General features: G+C 33.3%; 3 protein-coding genes across 6 annotated transcripts in view; 2 read left to right on the forward strand and 1 right to left on the reverse strand.

Annotated features, from left to right (window-relative positions):
- The first annotated feature begins 317 nt into the window (after positions 1-317).
- On the forward strand, positions 318-5,620 carry LOC102605101 (kinesin-like protein KIF22). Of its 2 annotated transcripts, none has more exons than XM_006353813.2 (17): positions 318-693; positions 1,026-1,191; positions 1,279-1,485; positions 1,580-1,769; positions 1,865-2,070; positions 2,177-2,361; positions 2,455-2,494; positions 2,857-2,934; positions 3,048-3,107; positions 3,198-3,254; positions 3,382-3,472; positions 3,558-3,847; positions 3,936-3,982; positions 4,606-4,627; positions 4,711-4,779; positions 4,880-4,918; positions 5,365-5,620. In XM_006353813.2, exons 1-17 carry the CDS (start codon positions 473-475, stop codon positions 5,407-5,409), a joined length of 2,013 nt encoding a protein of 670 aa, XP_006353875.1. In that variant the 5' UTR covers positions 318-472; the 3' UTR covers positions 5,410-5,620. The 2 variants fall into 2 exon arrangements, with proteins under 2 accessions (XP_006353875.1, XP_006353876.1); XM_006353814.2 differs by having other exon boundaries at positions 3,204-3,254.
- Positions 5,621-5,702: 82 nt separating this feature from the next.
- Positions 5,703-8,534, reverse strand: LOC102603973 (uncharacterized protein At3g49055). The gene is made up of 5 exons (XM_006353888.2): positions 7,565-8,534; positions 6,887-6,963; positions 6,455-6,566; positions 6,254-6,370; positions 5,703-6,094 (listed from the first exon to the last, which is right to left on the reverse strand). The coding sequence occupies exons 1-5, from the start codon at positions 8,465-8,467 to the stop codon at positions 6,026-6,028; spliced, it is 1,278 nt and encodes a 425-aa protein (XP_006353950.2). The 5' UTR covers positions 8,468-8,534; the 3' UTR covers positions 5,703-6,025.
- A 5,746-nt stretch (positions 8,535-14,280) lies between these two features.
- Positions 14,281-18,871, forward strand: part of LOC102605657 (U-box domain-containing protein 32) — a 9,331-nt gene continuing 4,740 nt past the window's right edge. Inside the window, exons 1-4 of one of the 3 annotated variants that reach the window (XM_006353815.2) lie at positions 14,281-14,767; positions 16,423-16,544; positions 17,314-17,435; positions 18,002-18,106. In XM_006353815.2, the coding sequence (XP_006353877.1) occupies positions 14,587-14,767; positions 16,423-16,544; positions 17,314-17,435; positions 18,002-18,106 (530 nt within the window). In that variant the 5' untranslated portion in view covers positions 14,281-14,586. Of the gene's footprint in view, positions 14,768-15,295; positions 15,461-16,422; positions 16,545-17,313; positions 17,436-18,001; positions 18,107-18,871 lie in introns of those variants that run through there. The other 2 variants (XM_015311536.1, XM_015311537.1) reach the window with 2 other exon arrangements.

The following is an 18,871-nucleotide window of genomic DNA, read 5'->3' on the forward strand; positions in this document are numbered from 1 at the left end:
AATTACGATCATCATAATCTACTTTCTTTAAACCTAAATACATATTCAATTATTAATCTTTATATCATATCTTAGGTTAAACCTACAATTCTACATTTAGGTCTAAGTAGAACAAAATTTGTCACGATACTTTAAAATTATAAATAAAAATTAATGCCTTTGTTTCTTTTTAAATCACTTTTAGTCTCTTTTTTTTTAAAAAAATCCTAATTTCTTATATTTAATTTTTTTTTCTGCTATAAACTTCTCATTTTATTTCTAATTTTAAACTAAAAAATAAAATAAAATGAGATTAGCATTACATGTAGCGTGTCGTGCAAAGGAGCGTAGAAGAGCGCCAGAAGGTAGAGACGAAGAATTTGAAAATCAAACCCTAACGGCTATTTCTCTTAGACAAAATAATACTACCATCACTCATTCACTTTCTTCTTAATTCATCCAAAATTGTGAATTTTCAAACGCAGAATTTCTCATGGCTTTGTCGACGCCCGATTCAAATCGCCTGAAACTCAACGCCGGTCCAAGAATCTCACGCAGGGTGCGAATTGTTGGAAAAATTCGAGGATTTACCGATCAGCAATCTGCAATTCCCGGCGGAGATTCGAAGCCGTGGATCACTGTTTCCCGGTCGCAAGAGAACGGTTCTGATTCGTCTGGAAAAGTTACAATCTCATTCGGAGATGAAGGGAGTAGGTAATGTTTGTGGTGACTCATTAATTTTAGATGGTTTCAAGTTTCATTTTCAATGTTTTTTTGTATATTTTATGTTTCCAAAGTATGTTGGCCCATGGATTTGACTATATGTTAGCTATTAGGTCTTGTTTTAGTTCTAATTATGTGAGATTCTATGATTTCTTGGTAAATTTTGTAGATACCTATTTGTTAATGTATTTTGTGCATAGATTTGTTTCTTTTGGCATTGAATTGAGCTTGATTTTTTTGAGTTAATTGCCTAGGCGGATATCTTCTTTTTTTTTGGGAGGGGAAAATCTGAGATTTTCTAGTTCGTTTTTTTTTTTTTGCAGCCGTAAAGATGTATATGAATTAGATAATTGCTATGAACAAGACGATGATAATGGTATAGTATTCTCAATAGAGGTAAAACCACTGATATCAGAAGTTCTAAGTGGTCGAAATGCATCCATTATTGCATATGGGGCAAGAGGCAGTGGAAAAACCCACACAATACAGGTCGGTCTTCTGTGTAATTATCCAACATGATTTTCTAATAACTTTCTGTTACTTTGAAACTGAGGATATTGTTTCTTTGTGTTGTAGGGTTCTGTGGACAAACAAGGTTTGGCAGCAATGGCAATAGCTGAGATCCTTTCGCAAACAAAGGATGTAGAGAAAGCGGTAGTGGTCTTCGTTTCCTTTTATGAGGTGTTCCAGGATCATGTCTATGATCTTTTGGATCCTAATCATCCTGAAGTTCAAGTTCTTGAAGACTCTCAAGGAAAAATAAAGCTCAAAGGATTGTCTAAGGCAAGTTAAAGTAGTCTAATCCAATTATGGTTGTAAAATATTGACAATTTGCACATTGAAAAGGTTAAGATTACTCTTCTTTTCTTGTACACAGGCCACTGTGGATTCTATTTCACACTTTCATGATCTATGCGCTTGTTGGACCGCACCATGCTATTCAGCACAAAAGACACCACTCCAAATGCCCAAAAGGAGTCATAAAGGTTTAATGATACATATAGCATCTGCCGATGACATCCAGGGTAGTAAACGTCCCAATGTGATGAACTTTGTGGATTTGGCAGGTCTGGTAGTCCTAAACCTTCAAAAATTGTAGAGATATTCACCTATGCTCAACAATTGCTTTTTAGTTATCTTCATTGTATTTTTGTGCTCTCAGGCTATGAGGATTCCAGAAGAAGTAGCAAAGATGGAATTTCACTTACTGAAAGTACTAGAATAAACAAATCTTTGTATGCCATTATGAATGTGGTATATGCTCTGAACACAAATGAAAAGCGTGTGCCTTATCGAGAAGGCAAACTCACTCGGATTCTGCAGGAATCTCTTGGAGGCTCCAATCATGTTTTGTTGCTTACCTGCTTGGTAATGGCTTCTCATTTTTACATGGTTGACATTTTGTGTAGAACTGTAGATCCAAAACTTGGTTTGGAAGATTTCTTTTCTCACCCTTCCATTTTTTTTGTTATAGAATCCAATTCCTTGCCAAGATACTCTTTATGTAGCAAGTTTGGCTTCACGATCTTGTCAAAGCACTGGTCAGATTTTGACAAGCTCTGCAATGAAAAGTAAAAAGCACACTAATCAACAAGTACGACTAATGGGTACCCCGTTGTCTGGGAAAAAGAACAACTCTGCTAGCAATTTAACAGGAAGGTATTGCTACATGGCATATCATATAATGAACTAGCATATATTGCTTATTGACTGATGTGTACTGAAACATTGCTTTTTGCGCTTTCATTGAAGGAAATTATTCAGTGAGAGAAAAGCTGTCATCTCTAAGCAGGTAACCAACCATGCATCTATTGTTTTTGTCCAGACATAGTTTTATCTTGGTTCTGATTCCTGTATAATTGGTTGGATCAACTATTTTAAAAGAATAGTTTACTTACAAGCCCACTACTTTAGTTGTCAACTCATCCGGTTTGTAGTTTGTACCTCTAATTTTAGGGTGTGAAATTTGAACTTCTTCACTGCACAAAGTCTTCTCCCTTACTTCTGAAATGTTGCTTTTAATTTTTCAGTTGGATTTATTGGTTCAATAAAATGATGGAAATTATTCTAGTCTAGCTGAAATCAATTGGCAATTGTCTATGTAGCACTTCAATGTGTCATTGATTAATACCTTAACATGTCATTGATTCATAGGATGAAGTCATCTCAGCTACAAAGTTTAAGCCTCGATCAAAAAATGCTTCAACCATCGCATCTTCCTTCCATAAAAAGGTACAAGACTTAATCAGTTGAAGCATTGGTTTATTAAAGATGTGTTAAGATATCATTCATTGTTTAGTTATGCCACATTGAACTTAAGGTGTTATACTGTTATGTATTGCTAGACTTCTCAAGATAAGTCCGATTCAGATAGTTCTGGAGGCTTGATATTATCAGCAGAAAATGTATGTGCTCTTAAACTTTGTGAATGCATCTCTGTTCCTTCTATTTTTTGCTGTTCTGAGGGCTATGCACAGGCTTAACTAATGTATTAGATTCAGGAAATCCCAAGTGCTTTCAAGGAAACAATCTGCGATAAAAATATAGAAAAGGTAAGGCAATATTTGGTTGTACAGTAATAATTTAGTTCAATCATTTTCTGCAAGGTGCTACACTGCTACTGATGCACTTTATTGAATTGGAGTTATCTGTGTACTAAGAATTATCTTTGCATCTCAGGATGCCTCTCCACCAAATAAAGCAACAGATTTAGAAGTTACTCCCGAAGTTCTTTGTGATGTCAAAGAAATAATTTCTTTTCCAGATGATGGTAGGTTGTGTCACAAGTTGGTTACTGTATCTAATATAAACTTTCATTGGGTTTTATTTTTTTCACATATGCTATAACCTTGCAGGTACTGTTGGTATAGAGAAGAAAAATGAAGACATGAGCATAGACAAAGTTGGATCACCACCACTAAGTGCAAGACTTAGAGAAATAACAAATAATTTAAGGTTGTTGGAGGCTTCAACTCCTTTGCATGTACTGATGCCAAAGCAGTTGGATGTATCCCATGGAAACCTTGATAGTTGTGACATTATAGAACCTAAAACCCCAAAAACTGAAACTGATGTGAGAACTTTGGAGATTGTCAAGTACAGTAGTCCTTGGGAGAAATTTCATACCCGCAGTTCTGGAGTAAAGGTAGTGATTTATTTTTGTGAATAGTTTTGTAAACATTTTCTTGTTTGATTTTATTTTCAACTCATTCAATCATCTTTTCATTGTACAGAATTGTCTTGTCCAAGAATATCTGAATTTCTTAAATACTGCCAGCAAGTAAGTGAACAGTTTTCAATATAAACCTATCGTTCTTTTTCCTTTTGATATTGATTGTCAATTTATTGCTGACTAAGATTTTCTTCTCGTCATATTTTTATTGCTTTCCAAAATACAATAAGATTAACTTGATATATAAGCTATATTTCTCTGTCCAACTCAGTTTTTTTTTGTAACATGTAAAGCAGAAACTTGCAACTTTTTAAAGGCAAAACCTTCATTGTTATGTTATGTTAAGTAACGTAACTACCTTGATATATACTTTTCAATCTAATTTTTGCTGTGCAGTTTTCACCTTTTCTGCAACAACTTCTTTTTTAGTTGTAAACATTATCTAAGCAGTAGAAACTGCAAGTTTTAAAAGTAGCAACTTTAATATTATGTTATCTTCAACTGCAAACCATAAGTTCCCACAGTTCCTTCTTTCATTCTCGGGGAAAGTATTTAGCCAGAACTAGTCTTATAATCTGCTGCCTTGGTGTTGTGACCATGGAAAGGGATGATCCCCAAGTACAAGGGAGGAGTTGTTTGATAATTGGATGTCAATATATTTGCTAAATCTCTATGTGGATTGTGGTGTATGCATTGCCTAATTTAACATTCTTCTTTCTCCATGATTACAGGGAAGAGTTAACAAGGATTAAGGTAAGCTCTGTTTCCAATATTATTTTTTATAACGACTATTATTGCACATAATGGTTTAAAAATCAATGTCATATTTCACACAGGGAATTGGAGAAAAGAGAGCAACTTACATTCTTGAACTTCGTGAAGAATCTCCTGAACCTTTTAAGAGGGTAAGCATATTGAAACATAATTCATGGTTTTGCAACACGGAGAAAAGGATTATAATGATTGTACTTGAAATATTGATCTATTTTATTAACGTTTACTCAGCTTGAAGATTTGCAAGAAGTTGGTCTCTCGGCGAAGGAGGTATTTTCACTTATCTTTACTTCAATATTGTTTGATGTCCAATGTGTTACAGTTTTTGAGCTACCGTCATTACTGTCAAATATTTTAATTTTTTGAGTGTTGTAGCTTAAGAAGAAAAAAAAATCTATGTGAGAAAAGACATTGTTAGGTAGGTAAACTTGTCTAAGTCTTTTAAATGATTTGTTTTTGATATGGTGTATGTGTTGATCCATGCACTTCACCTTCTCAAAAGAGAAAAAATAAAACCAGAAAAGGAAGACATCGTGGATTGAGCGAAAACAAGAAAAGGACATGAAGAAATAGAAATTCACTTGATTTTGCAAGAACAATTTATGTTGGGATGAATTAAAGGACTTTCAAGTATTCAATCGACTTCGTTCTCATTCAAGTAATGCATGCCTAATTCTTCAGTTTTCTGATTTGATTTTGATTTGATTCTTTTGCAGGTAAATGGCTTGATGAGAAGAATGGCTGGACAGCTTTTCATCTAGATTGTAAACAATATTCTTTTGATGGCAACTTATAGTTGCCAGCAATTCCATTATGTTGTTGATGCTGTTTAAGTATATACATTTTGAGATATTAATGTTTCAGTTGTCTTTACTTATGTCATTGTGTATTCATTCATGTAAAATATTTTACTTGCTTTCCAATACGCAAGTCATAGCTATGAAGAACTTTGTTTATCTTTCCCATTGTATGTATCTGTCTGTCTATCTATCTATCTATATCTAATGAAACAACCATATCAAGAAACAAGATTTATTCAAAAGTAGCAGTCTCCTTCACTATTATTCTTGAACAACATAAATAAAGGCTAAAAATTCAAATATTAACGGACAATGTGTGCATTTCTGGTAGCATCTGTGTAACATTTCGAATACCAGTTGTATTAGTAGCAGGGCAGAACTTGAGAGCTCGCATAGGCCAACATACATGCCTTACTCTACGACGATTAATTCGTTCCTTTTTCTCTGCTACTTCTAATTGTCTTGTTAGTTCCTCAATCTGCTTACGTAGCTCAGTAGCTCTGCTGTCTGCAAGCTGGAGAGATCTCTCAGCTGCTTCCCAGGCTGCGATGGCTGCCGCCTCTATCTCATCTTTCAGCTACAACTTGCAATTGGAAATATGTAAAGCAGCTCTGGTCTTCTCTAATTCTTGTTTCAGAATATTGACCTGACACAAATTAGAAATTGTTTTTTACTAGTTTGGATATGTACATGTAGCAGCAATTTGGTGGACTAGTCGTTTTTCCTTCTTTCTTTCTTTAGCTTTCTAGCAATTACTTGTGAGTTGTGAAATGTTAAGGTAGCTTGACTGACCGCGCAAACTTACCAGTTCTTTGTGCTCATTAATAGCTTTCTTTCCAGCTTCCACTTCCATTTCACAAGCCTCTCTCCATCTAGAAATTTCTTCTTCAGACTCTTTATTTTCTATCATGAGTTCTTCAACCTGGAAGACAAAACAGGGAAAAAGTATGCAACAGTTGAATATCTTAAGTACTCTTAATACGTCCTACCTTAGTTACAAACTAACCTTTTCAGTAAGCATCATTTTTTTATCTTCCAACTCTTTAATGTATATCATGTTTTCTGCTAGTTTCTGACTTTGTTTGTCTGATAGGTGCTGTAGAGACTCCATGTCTGACCTGGCAGTTATTAGATAATTAAACACAAGACTACAGACTCATTCAGGTACAGTAAGTTCCTTGGAAGGGCTAGGTTTTGAGTTAATGTTATTACTATTCGTTCAAGTTTTTGTGCTTTCACTCACCATCTAAGCTTCACTTGTAAAATTTGAAAGGAGTAATATCTTATGCAAACTTGATCTAATATAACATTACGTTGGATACAGTCATGCAATACAAAGTATAAGAAAAAAGCTAGAGGAAATCCATACCGAATTTGAAGGTGGACATGATAACAACTAAATAAAAAACATAAAAACTGCATTTTGCCAGCAGAATACCTAGATTCTTCCAATGACCTCTGCAACTGTGTGATTTCAACTCTTAACTTCTTTGTTATTGTTTCTACAGTTGAGGCCTGGTAAGCATGAATAAATAAATTACATTGTGTCAGAAACATGCCAAGTGATTTCCAATCAAGCTTGTTAAAAAAGTACCTTCAAGATGATGAATCATTACAACAACAATATACCATGTGTAATCCCATAAGTTGGGTTATAGAGAGGATAGTGTGCGTGCAGCCTTATCCTTACCTCGGTTCAAGTAAAACATAATAAATTCACGTATGGAAAGGAAAATACAGTAATGTAGAAGATAACAATAGCAGCAACACATGTTACGGGAATTGAAGCAAAGAAAAAGAACATGTAGTAACAGAATCAGAGAACAAGATAGTATGTGAGTGATAATAACTACTTGATGAACCATTCTCTTCTAAAATCTCAATTTCGTGTCATTGATCAATAGCAATAATGCACCTCTGGGGATCTTAATATTCATTATCTCAATTGTTATGTAAAGTTGTTAATTGTCCTGAACTCATAATAAGAACGCGTATGCTGTTCAGCTCTAGATTAGATTGGCATCTACATCTTTAAATTTGGACTTGCTGATCAAAAACACATCTAAAGTATCCCTATATATGTATAGATGCTCGGACTCCGAGCCAACAATGTTACCAGAGTAACAGCTTCTTGGCATTCATCATTATCCGACTTGACGTTGGCATCAGAATCCAGATTATCTGAAGGTGTTTCACTGGTTGCACTTCCCATCATAAACCCGAACCCAAGACCAAAGCCAACCTTTTGCAACCCTCTCTCTGCAATCTGCAAAATGGCTGCTTTCTTCTGTTCAGAATTGCCTCTTAATCTGTTCAAACTCTTCTCCACTACCTCCTTTTCCACCAAAGCAATTTTAAGCAAGCTACTAATATCTCGATTCTCCTCTTCTAAACTCGCCACACTGTTCTCCAATTCTCTCTTCTCATTTTTCCTCATTTCCTCATACTCTCCCCATTTTTCCTCCACCAAATTCACTAGCTCCAGAACCACAGAAAACATCGCTGATTTTTCGTTTAACAATTTTGTATTTTCGCCTTTCTCTTCGTGCTTTAACTCAGAATTTCTCGATCTTGGCAGACCTAAATCGAGATTCTCAACTAACCTCAGTAAGCCATGCTTCGCTGATTTCACGATCTCCAAATTACGTGAACAAACTTCCGATTGCTCTTTTTTCTCATCTAATAGTTCCTCAGCTTTCTTCCTCGAAACCTCAAGCTCGATTCTAATTCTTTCTGTTTCTTCGTAAAATTCCATTCCTCTCCGGCGAAAATCATCCTCAAGTCTCTGAATCGCGAAACGAAGTGTGTCTCTTTCCTCCGATACCTCTTTGATGGCCTCCGAGAGATCAACGTATTGCTTGAGAGCATCGTCCTTTTGCAACTGAATTTGGTGAAGGAGTTCATCCTTTTGCGTCAATTCCGATTGGAGGTTTTGGTTGGAAGAGCGAAGAGTCTCAATTTCTGCGAGGAGAGAACTGTTTTGTGAGTGGAAATCGCGAATCTGCGAAGGTGTTTCCATGAGATCGATGAATATTCAGTTGGTCCTTCATGGTTTGTGATTGAAGTTGTAAAGAAGAAGAAGCCTTTGTTCTGGTAGGGAAACTACCAGTCAATGAAAAATGAATTTCGGTTAGGTGATAATAACTGTTTGGCGCGGGAACATTTTGGTTACAAAATTAAGCGTTTTTTTTCTTTTTTTAACTATCGAGTGTGAATATATCTGTAAAAATGATAGTTCATCGTTACTCCATCAACTACTATTACCATCACCAATTGTCAATACTAAGCACTATTTACCATCATCAACACCAACCATCATTATCACAACCATCATTAATCGCTAACGACAATCATCACTATCAACCATCATTATGTATTGTCAACTATTGCGATCATTCATCACCACCATTAGCAAATTATCCATCAAAATTAATTATCAACAGTCACCTCCTAATACAAGCATCAAACAACCACATTAAACACTACCGTCAACCGCTAGCTACTATCTACGATCAACACCATCACCAATTGACACTCACACTTACTATCTCTAGCTATCATCACCACCAAATGCCATATAATTATTGTAAAAAAATCTTTTTTGATATAATATTGAAATAATTTAGTATTCTATATTTATTAAGTTTTAAGTATAGACAAGTTTTATACATTAATATGTTGATTACACAAATAAATTTATTATTTATATCTTAATATTCAAATGTATATTCAAATTTAACTATCTAAATTTTGAATATCAGATTTAGACATTGTGCAAAGCTAACAAAGCAAATCATATTACTAATATGAGTTTGGTGATTCGACCTACATATGAATGAAAACTAACATAAAACAAAAGGTATAAGACTATGAGAAAGTGGTAAGTACTATTCCCTTAACCAAGAGGTCTCGGGTTCGATCCCCCTTGAGTACGGAATCACCTTGTTAGGGAGCGCTTTACCCCTCAATGTGGACTTCTCGGCGCGAATTCGGATTTAGTCAGGCTCCAATGTGGGTTTCAGACACCGGATGGGAAACCAAAAAAAAAAATCTCGCCTAAGTCAAGCTATCGTAAGGACTAATTATATGTAGGGTGTTCACGGGTCGGTTTGGATCGGTTATTGGTCAAAACCAAAACCAAACCAACTTAATCGATTTTAAAATTATCAAAACCAAACCAAACCAAATATAATATACATTTATCGGTTTTGTGGTTATCGGTTTTGGTTTGGTTTGGTTCGGTTATTCGGTTGTTAACCATACACAAAAATAAAAGAAACAATTCATTCAAAATGTGAAAAAAGTGACAACAATCCATTCAAAACAAAAAATAGTTAGACTAACTTAAATTACCGAACTTTCGATCACTAAATTTACTATCAATAAAGCTTTAAAATTCACTATATTGGACTAGAAGAAAGAGATAATAACATTTTCAGTCCCACAAAGAATTGTCATAGACACTAATATACATGAAATCAATAAGATAAATGTTTTCACTTTGGGCATTCTTGCTTTCAATAAGTAAAGTATAAAGAAATTTTAATGAAAACATATATAAGATCTTTAAAATTGTTTATAAAAATAATATATTAAGTATGTATATAATTCATCGGTTCGGTTCGGTTATTTCTTCGGGTTTTTTCAAATAAAACCATAACCAAACCAAATACTACTGGTTTTTCAAAATCTAAAACCAAACCAAACCAAATCCAAATAAAATCGATTTTATTTTATTGATTTGGTTTGGTTATTGGTTTGGATCGGTTTTTATCCAAACCATGAACACCCCTAATTATATGGATGTTGTTGTATGGATTTTTATTTATTTATTTAAAAAAGTCCGAAAGTTCTCAAAAAAAAAAAAAAAAAAAAAAAGTCATTCCTTACCAAGAAAGCTCTTTCAAAATAAAACATATAGATACCATATAAAGTAGAAAATTAAAGACAAATCCTAACAAATTTCTTCTTGACCTGAATCTTTCAGCAAAATAATCTTGATTCTCGTTCTTCACATATTCCTCATCATTGTTCATTATCATACTTAAAAATAAGATTAAAAATATTATAAATTAAAAATGTTTCTAAATTATTTTGATTTTATTTTACAATGCAATAGTAAAAATATTGAAAAAAAGAGAGCTGGTTTAGCATTCCTTCGTATTCATAATTTAGATTTGATTTATGCTTGTTTAGTGGGATAATTATTGAAGTTGATAAGAGGACTAGTTCCTCAATCTCTATGTTGTATTAAATTTGAAATTATGAATGAAATATTCCCATGGTCCAACTTTGGACCTTAGGTTAAAAAGAAGATTGGAATTTTGAATAGTTTAGTAAAGTTGAATTTTTTGAATTTTGTGAGAGTATATCCAATAATTTTTTTGACAATCTGATATTAAATATTTTTGAGACATTTCAGGATAAACTTTTTTAAAAAGATCATATAAATACCACACAAGTTTCGTGGATTAATTACTCTTATCTTATTATTCTACTACAATAGAACGAATCAAAATATATGATGTAAACACGTTTCTTTGCAATTTAAAATAGTATTAACAATTGATTAAAAGAAAAGGCTACTTCAAACGACATGTCATTAGGCACTACTAATGACACAATTTTCAAATGCTTTTGAGAATTGTTTGCAAACTTCAAACGACAACCTCTTAAATTTATCACTAAATTTTATCAAAATACTCAAATTACAGTCTCTTCTAATTAAGCAACTATCAATATTTTAGTACACTTTTAGTTTCAATATATTAGAGTACTTAAGAAATGTACTCCTATTAACTAATGAGTTTAATTAGTGTGAATACGAGGTATTAAAAACTTAATTTCGAATAAACATATTATAGTACCCCCTCTGTCCCTAATTACTTGTCCACTTTTGAATTGACACACCTATTAAGAAAACAATAATTGATATAGTAAGTTACCATTTTACCCCTATTAGATATGAAGTAGATGAATTAAGAACTTAAAATTTTCAAGAAATTCTATTTTTTTAAAGTAATTAATTGAGGAGTATAACAAGTTTGTCCTTTCTTAATTTGTCAAAATGAACAAGTAATTAAAGACAACTAAAAAAAAGTGAACAAATAATTAATTAGGGACGGAGGGAGTACTTAGTAGTAATCGACCTAAAAGTTAGTCCCGTCAAAGAAGTTGGAACTAATTAAATTAACATGCTGCTTAACTAAAGTCACCTACCCAATCTTGACTTGCCCACAAGTCCTTTTCCCTCATAATTTTATTTTATTTTTTACAATTTATGCTTTTTTGGCTAATTAAAATATGTTTCTTACTGAAAAAATAAAAATAAAAATATGTCTCTTAATAATCAAAATGTAACGAAAAGAACAAGTTTTATCAGAGATATTCTATGTTGATTATTCCACTTGGTCCTCACCACCTCGCTATCATTACTCACCCTCATAGTATTTACATAGATTACACGTATATGAATATTAGTATAATACTTTTTTTTGTGTAATTGCTAAATACCCAAAAGAAAAAAATATATACTCCATCCATCTCATTTAGTTGTCCATATTTCCTCTTTTAGTTGTCCCTATTTAGTTGTCCATTTTGACAAATTAAGAAAGGACAACAATTTTTTTCCTATTATACCCTTATTTAAATAAAGTTGTCATAAATAAAGTAAATAAACTTATGAACTTTCCAGCATTGATTAGTTATCTTGAGTGAATTTATTTTGGAATTGTAAATTGTACTATAAGGGTAAAATTGTAACTTCACTATGCTAATCATTGTTGCCTTAATATGTGTGTCATTTCTAAAGTGGACAACTAAATAGGGACGGAGGAAGTATTATTGTATATGTTTTTGAGAAGGAATTTTCCACAGCAAACACACCCTAAAAAGAAAGTCTTTGCCTAGTTGTCACCCCAACAAAACGTAACGCTAACGTTAGAGCGTCCACATGGGGTGTGTTTGGGAACATTTCATCTGCTTTTGGGTTCACTATTTATTTGACCGCTTTAAATTTTGCACATCTCTTAAAAATAATACTCCTATAAACACATAATAAGTAATTAATATTAAAAATAAATTTCTATAATAGGACAAGTGAAGTGAACAGATTTAGTAACCACCAAGGATTGTGGTGGAGTGATAAATACTCCTTCATTTTTAATCATATGTCTTCTAGATATGAATTTGTTTTTGTTAGGGTGCGCTATAGCCTTCCAATGTGGGACTTTCACAACGTGAATTTATATTTAGTCGGGCTCTAATGATAATATCGAACATCAGATGAGGAAAAAAAACTATTTCAAACACAAACTGAAGACAAAAAAGTAAAGTCATCAAGTCGAATGATCCATATGACAAGTTTGCAAGACTAACCATAAAAATATAATATTCATAAATATAAATTTTATAACAAGTTTCACATGCTTTAGCTTGAAAAATAATATCATTCTATTTCAGTTTTGTACCAAATTAAAACTTTAAATAAACAAGTAAAAATACATCACATAATATAACGATCAAACCTCTTTATATTGACAATGTTTATTATCATGAATATTATAATGAGGTGTTATTATATATGTATGGTAACATTTGATGTTTATATCTTATTTAGCTAATATAAACAAAAATATGGGGGGAAAAAAGTTTAATAATTTTATGTAGAAAAAAAAAACAACGTATTTGCTAACCAATTTAATAAAAGACAATAGAAAGAATATATATCTAAAAGGGCAAATATTAATAATATTTTCTTTTGAAGTTACGATCATAATCGATAACGAACACCATTTACATATAATTTTTTCTTTTAGATATTCGTACTTGAAGTTTACTATGTGCATGACATTAATGACGATTATCATCGATATTTTATTTTATATATAATTTATTTCTTACAAACTACAATTATATAATATTTGAGTTTAGATGTTATAGAGATGTAATTTTACAAAGAGTGTACTACCACAATGACTTATATTATTACTATAAGTAGAATGTTATCATTCATAAGTAAAAATATAACATGAAAAATCAATTTTAAAGAGAATTAAATCGTTATCATGAAATATCGTTATAACAAATAACAGTTGTAAAAATATTTTGACTAATAAGGTTTAGTCAGCTTTTGGTTGAAAATTATAAAATACTAATTTTACTAATTCTCTGCCAAATTGAATCTTGATCCATGAAAAAGTGTGATAATTTTTAGTATAAACGGCACGTGAACGAATGTGACATAATTTTAGTTTAAACATTGGTAAATTCTTATTCATGGACTTTTTGTTTTTAAATTAAGACAGTAGACATTCATATACTATATTGACAGTCACAAATAGATCATCTTATGTTGTAAAAATTCTAAACTTACACCCTTTATTATAAGATATATTTGTGATCAAGCATATTAAAATATAATTATAAAAAATAAACTAAAACTATAAATAAAATGATGTTACAAAATTATTTTTGTGAAATTTATGAAATAGATATATTTGTTAATAAGTAAACAAAACCTTATAGCTGATTAGAGTTATGTAGATATTAATAATGTAAAGATTAATTAAGAATGAACCTATACTTTTATTATTTTATACAAAAAAATTATATATTAATCATACTTCCATAACTCTAACCAATTAATATACAACTCTTAAATACAGCTGAAAATTTTACTCTACTAACTAGCGAAACAGCAAATTTGTCATAACTTCCAGTTTAAAGGGACTACCAAATTTACTTGATTCGTTTACCAAACACGTCGTTATCCATAACCGAACAGTAAAGACAGAATTTTGCGAGTGGCAAGAAACTGTAGGAATTCTCCATAATTGTAAATATTGACAATGAAATCAAACCAATTGAGAAGCAAAAAAGAAAAAAAATGGAGACTTTTACTTGGTCATCTCTACACATAAATTTTCCACAGTAGCAAGAAAGTCTTTTTATTCGGTTTAAAAGCAGTCACCCACTTTCACTTTCTCCAGAAAGTGCTTTATGATTACCCCTTTACGTTTCTTGGATCAGTTGCAGGTTTTTCAACCAACCCCATGAAACAAATTTCTTGAGCTGAGTGAGCTTTTTGGGAAGGAAATTGCAAAAGGGGTTTTGGAAATTTGTGGTGAAATTTTAGTGATGAGTGGTGAAGATATGATTAAAGCTGAAGGGATCTGTGATGTGGAGGATACTGTATTTGTAGCTGTGGGGAAGAATGTGAAAGAGGGAAAATCTGTACTTTCTTGGGCTTTGAAGAGCTTTGCTGGCAGGAGAATTTGTGTTCTTCATGTTCATCAACCTAATCATTTGTTTTCATCCAGTAAGCTCACACCCACATGCTTTAAACTAATGAATTTTAGGTTGTGTCTTTCTGTGCAATAGATATTTGAATCTTAATATGAACATTCATTGTAGTTACTTATCAGTATTATCTTGACTGCTTTGGACTGTTTTTTCTTGAGCTTAGGGTCTATCTATGAGGTCGGGGTAAGGTGTGCATATAATCTACCCTCCCCAGAATCCACTTTGTGGGACTACACTGAGTATGTTGTTGTTGTACTTATCAGTATTATTGGAATTTGAATTGCCCGAATTGAGCGGAATATAGGATTCATGTTGCCCACCCTGACTTGTTTGGGGTTGAAATCTAGTGTGGTGACTTTTAGTTTAAGGGGATTACTATATAGACTTGATTTGTGACCAAACATGTCTTAATCCATGGCCGGAACAGTAAAGACAGAATTTGAAAGTGGCAAGAAAGAGTCAATATTGTTAAGTTGTTTTCATTGATATTGGAAGGAAATAGAGAAGGGAAAAAACAAAAAATGGAGACTTGACTTGGTCATTTTTACAGATAAATTTTCCACACCCTTATCTCTTCTTCATATTAACAAGTAACAAGAAAGCCTTTTTTCGTACAAACGCAGGCACTCTGGTAAGCTTACAGGTTTCTTCAACAAATATAATTTAACATAAAGCACGAGTCTTTCCGTGCAGTAAACTGTATAAACATGTAAGTTTTGTTATGAGGATTCATTTTAGTTTGTAATCAGTATTGGAATGAAATATTCCCCAAGAATGGTATATGTAGGGAATTCTTGTTGCGTGTGACCCTGCCTAATTTGGGTTTGAGGCGCCATTTATTGATTGACATGATTTTGAGACGCCATCTGTTGATTGATTGATTGATACGCATAAAGTGTTCTTATCAGTTTAAGCATATGAGGGAGATGTGTCTTTTTTGCTCTTGTATTTTGACTCTCAGAGTTCATGACTATGCAAAGCCTCCAGATATTTCAGTGTGCATCATTTTCTTTTTTGGAGGTGTGATGTATCTTGGGCCTAACTTAACCCCAAAGCTATCTCAAGAGGTGAGGATTCCCAAGCCATATTAAAGAGACCACTCATCCCGTATATGGCCTATGTGGGACTCTTCACATGATTGGGACAGATAGAACTGCAGCATGTTAAGTTTGATTGGAAAATAGCAGTTCTGAAATATGCTCTCTAGATGTTGATTTACAACTATTATACCTTTGTTTGCAAACTTTGAACTGCATTAATATGTGGTTGTTAGATATATTATGGCTTGAAGATAAATGGAGCAGCAAAATGGCCACACACTATCATGTCGTCCATTTAGCTAAATGTATATTAATTAGGAAGCTGCCAAAGTGCAAAATGAGTTAACATTGGAGTGATGAGAGTGTGTACTATATTTTCCCTACTCTATCTCAAGCTGGGGATTATTAAATCCTGGAGAAGGCTAGCTAAAGGCACTTTGTGCTTTAAGTTAAGAGCTAAGACTTGCGAGAGTTGTACAAGTGAGCATCTCATGTGTGATAAATAATTACTCTTGTTGCTATAATGAGTGATTAACCTCTATTTGCCAATTGGGTCCCCCGTTTTTCCCATGAAAACCATAGTCATTCACATATTCATAGATGAATGAATCACAATTCTTTGAATTTGCAGAGGATGGGAAGCTTTCAGGTGCAAAGCTGAAACAGCACATGGTGAAGGCATGCCAAGAACTTGATCGCCTAAGACTGCACAAACTTCTAAACCAGTATCTTCTCTTTATAACCCAAGCTGGGGTACAGTTCTATCTAATTCTCTTGTTAGATTTATTTAGCATGTTAGCTATTCAGTAAGCCAGAATTACCAGCCCGTCTGTCCCATATTGAGTGCTCCTCGTTGACTTAACACACCTATTAAGACAATGTTGAGATTATACATTGTTCAAAATCTAAGGGTTTAAGGAAGTACATATATTACTGATAAACACTATAAATTAAATGGTGTAAGGTCCCACTGGATTTAACATTTAGTCATTTAGGAACTGAATAGAAAAAAATTATCCAAAGAAGTTGTAGAAGTGAGCCTGATATGACAACTTTGTTATATAATATTAAGTCCCTTGTGACTTGAATCTTTAAAGTTATATAATATCAACAGAACCTCCTTGTGAGGAAAGTAGCCGTGATAGAGGTTATGAAAGAAAAATTGGAGTTCATTTTAGAGCAAGTAAGTTGTTTACTCATTAATAATTTTTTTTTTTAAAATCCAAGTTGTTTAAGATGGAACTTATGCTGAAGATAGGTTCCAATAGTTGTGTTTCAAAAGATTGTAATAGCATTTTTGCAGAAAAAGATCAGAAGGGTTTGCATGCCTGGCAAATTATGTTGAGATAGATTATAAGTTAAAACCATAAAGGTAGGGGTGCGTACATCCTACCCCCCACCCCCAACCCCACCCAGATCCCACTTGTGGGATTACACCGGAGTTTAAGAAATAAGAAATAATTATTGCTTAAAAGGTTGAGTTGCTAGTATTCAAAATATTGATCACTGCTCACTTCTGCAGATACAAGGGGGTAAGGTGTGGCTTGAAATAAATAATGTGGAGAGAGGGATAATACATATTATTGAAGAACACAAAATTCGGTGGCTTGTCATGGGAGCAGCAGCAGAGACTCACTACTCAAAGTATGACACATTTTTTTCTTTGAAGATCTATCAGACGTGTAACAGGACAAATTGAATAGGAATGATTGCTAATTCAAGTGGTTTTCACATATAACTACGTTACATACTTGGCATCTCATTTCATGAGCTCTTTTTCATTTGCTTTATTTGAAACTTTCAGCTATTTTTTTCTCCTTGCATTACTATTCTCCTTTTATGTGTATGTCTTTATAATTTTACCCTTTTCCAAATAGATATTTGCCCTACCGAGTCTATGGATATAGGGGACTCCTTGTTCTGATACAGTCACTGCCAAGTTATGATTTTTTTCTGGTGTAGGATTACTTCTAAGGCTTAAAAATATAATGGGTTGAGTTATGCTTCTTCATTTGACTGCTAAATGTTAACTGCTGTAGAATGAGAATAGTTGCTTGATAACATAAACTCATGCTCCTCCACTACACTGCAAACTACTAAACCTAGCAAGCTTTGCTTGAATTAAGTCCTAAGATTTAATCAAGTGTTTCTTTTGATGTTAGATTCCTGATAGCCATAATTTTGCTGATTGGGATTTCTCTAGATTGCAGGCAACTGTCAGAGCTCAAGTCCAGCAAAGCTAAATTTGTGTGCCAACATGCACCAATGCACTGTCAAATTTGGTTTACTTGCAACGAGTGCCTGATACAGACGAGGTATGATGACTCGTGGTACAAAACATCTAAATGATAACACATAAAGCAATGGCCTATATATGTTATTCTATTGTTGCATGATTCACTTACTCATGAAGTGGTTTGTTATCAGAATACTCCTTTGACTAGTCATTTTCTGCAGTCTTGTGTCCACACATATTACAGGTCCAAGTGCTAAAATAAGTGATCATTGCAATCACACATGTCCTTTTCATTTCTTTTTCCATATTACAGTGTTCTAGACTTCTAGTTCACATTGCGCTTGCACCCAAGGGTGTGGCCTAATGGTCAATGAGGTGGGAAGAGAACCATGGGGTCTCAGGTTCCCGTTGTTGATGGGAGGCAACAAGTATCCCGTGGAATTAGTCGAGGTGCGAACAAGCTGGCCCGATCATCACGGTTATCTAAAGGAAAAAAGCTCACATTATGCTTGTAATGCATGATTATTAGAAAATTCAGAATCCCTCGGATTATTTTCTTTGAATAAGGGTGGTATGTGTTGTTTTGGATGTAAATGAGGTTACACTGGAAGAAGTTTTTAAAATATGCATGTGTCAGCCTTTGTTGCTTCTTATGTCAGTGTTGTTATAAGTTAAAAGTTCTAAATTTACTTAGCATTTAATATCCCTGTTTCCCTCCAAAAACAGACAAAAGACGTCATTTTAAAGTTCCACTCACAAAAATAAAAAGAAAAGAAATGGTGGTAGAAATACAACATTACCAATTTCAAAAAAAAAAGGGGGGGGGGGGGGGGGGGGGGGGGGG

Source organism: Solanum tuberosum, unplaced genomic scaffold (genome assembly GCF_000226075.1).
Source record: "Solanum tuberosum cultivar DM 1-3 516 R44 unplaced genomic scaffold, SolTub_3.0 scf00159, whole genome shotgun sequence".
NCBI lineage: Eukaryota > Viridiplantae > Streptophyta > Magnoliopsida > Solanales > Solanaceae > Solanum > Solanum tuberosum.

Excerpts from the sequence above, each read along its gene's own strand:
- LOC102605101 (XM_006353813.2), top strand. The coding sequence starts at position 473 with ATGGCTTTGTCGACGCCCGATTCAAATCGCCTGAAACTCAACGCCGGT. Across the intron at positions 694-1,025 it reads TTCGGAGATGAAGGGAGTAG|CCGTAAAGATGTATATGAAT; the intron begins GTAATGTTTGTG and ends TTTTTTTTGCAG. Across the intron at positions 4,780-4,879 it reads CTCCTGAACCTTTTAAGAGG|CTTGAAGATTTGCAAGAAGT; the intron begins GTAAGCATATTG and ends ACGTTTACTCAG.
- LOC102603973 (XM_006353888.2), bottom strand. The coding sequence starts at position 8,467 with ATGGAAACACCTTCGCAGATTCGCGATTTCCACTCACAAAACAGTTCT. Across the intron at positions 6,964-7,564 it reads GCCAAGAAGCTGTTACTCTG|GCCTCAACTGTAGAAACAAT; the intron begins GTAACATTGTTG and ends CATGCTTACCAG. Across the intron at positions 6,567-6,886 it reads AGGTCATTGGAAGAATCTAG|GTCAGACATGGAGTCTCTAC; the intron begins GTATTCTGCTGG and ends AATAACTGCCAG.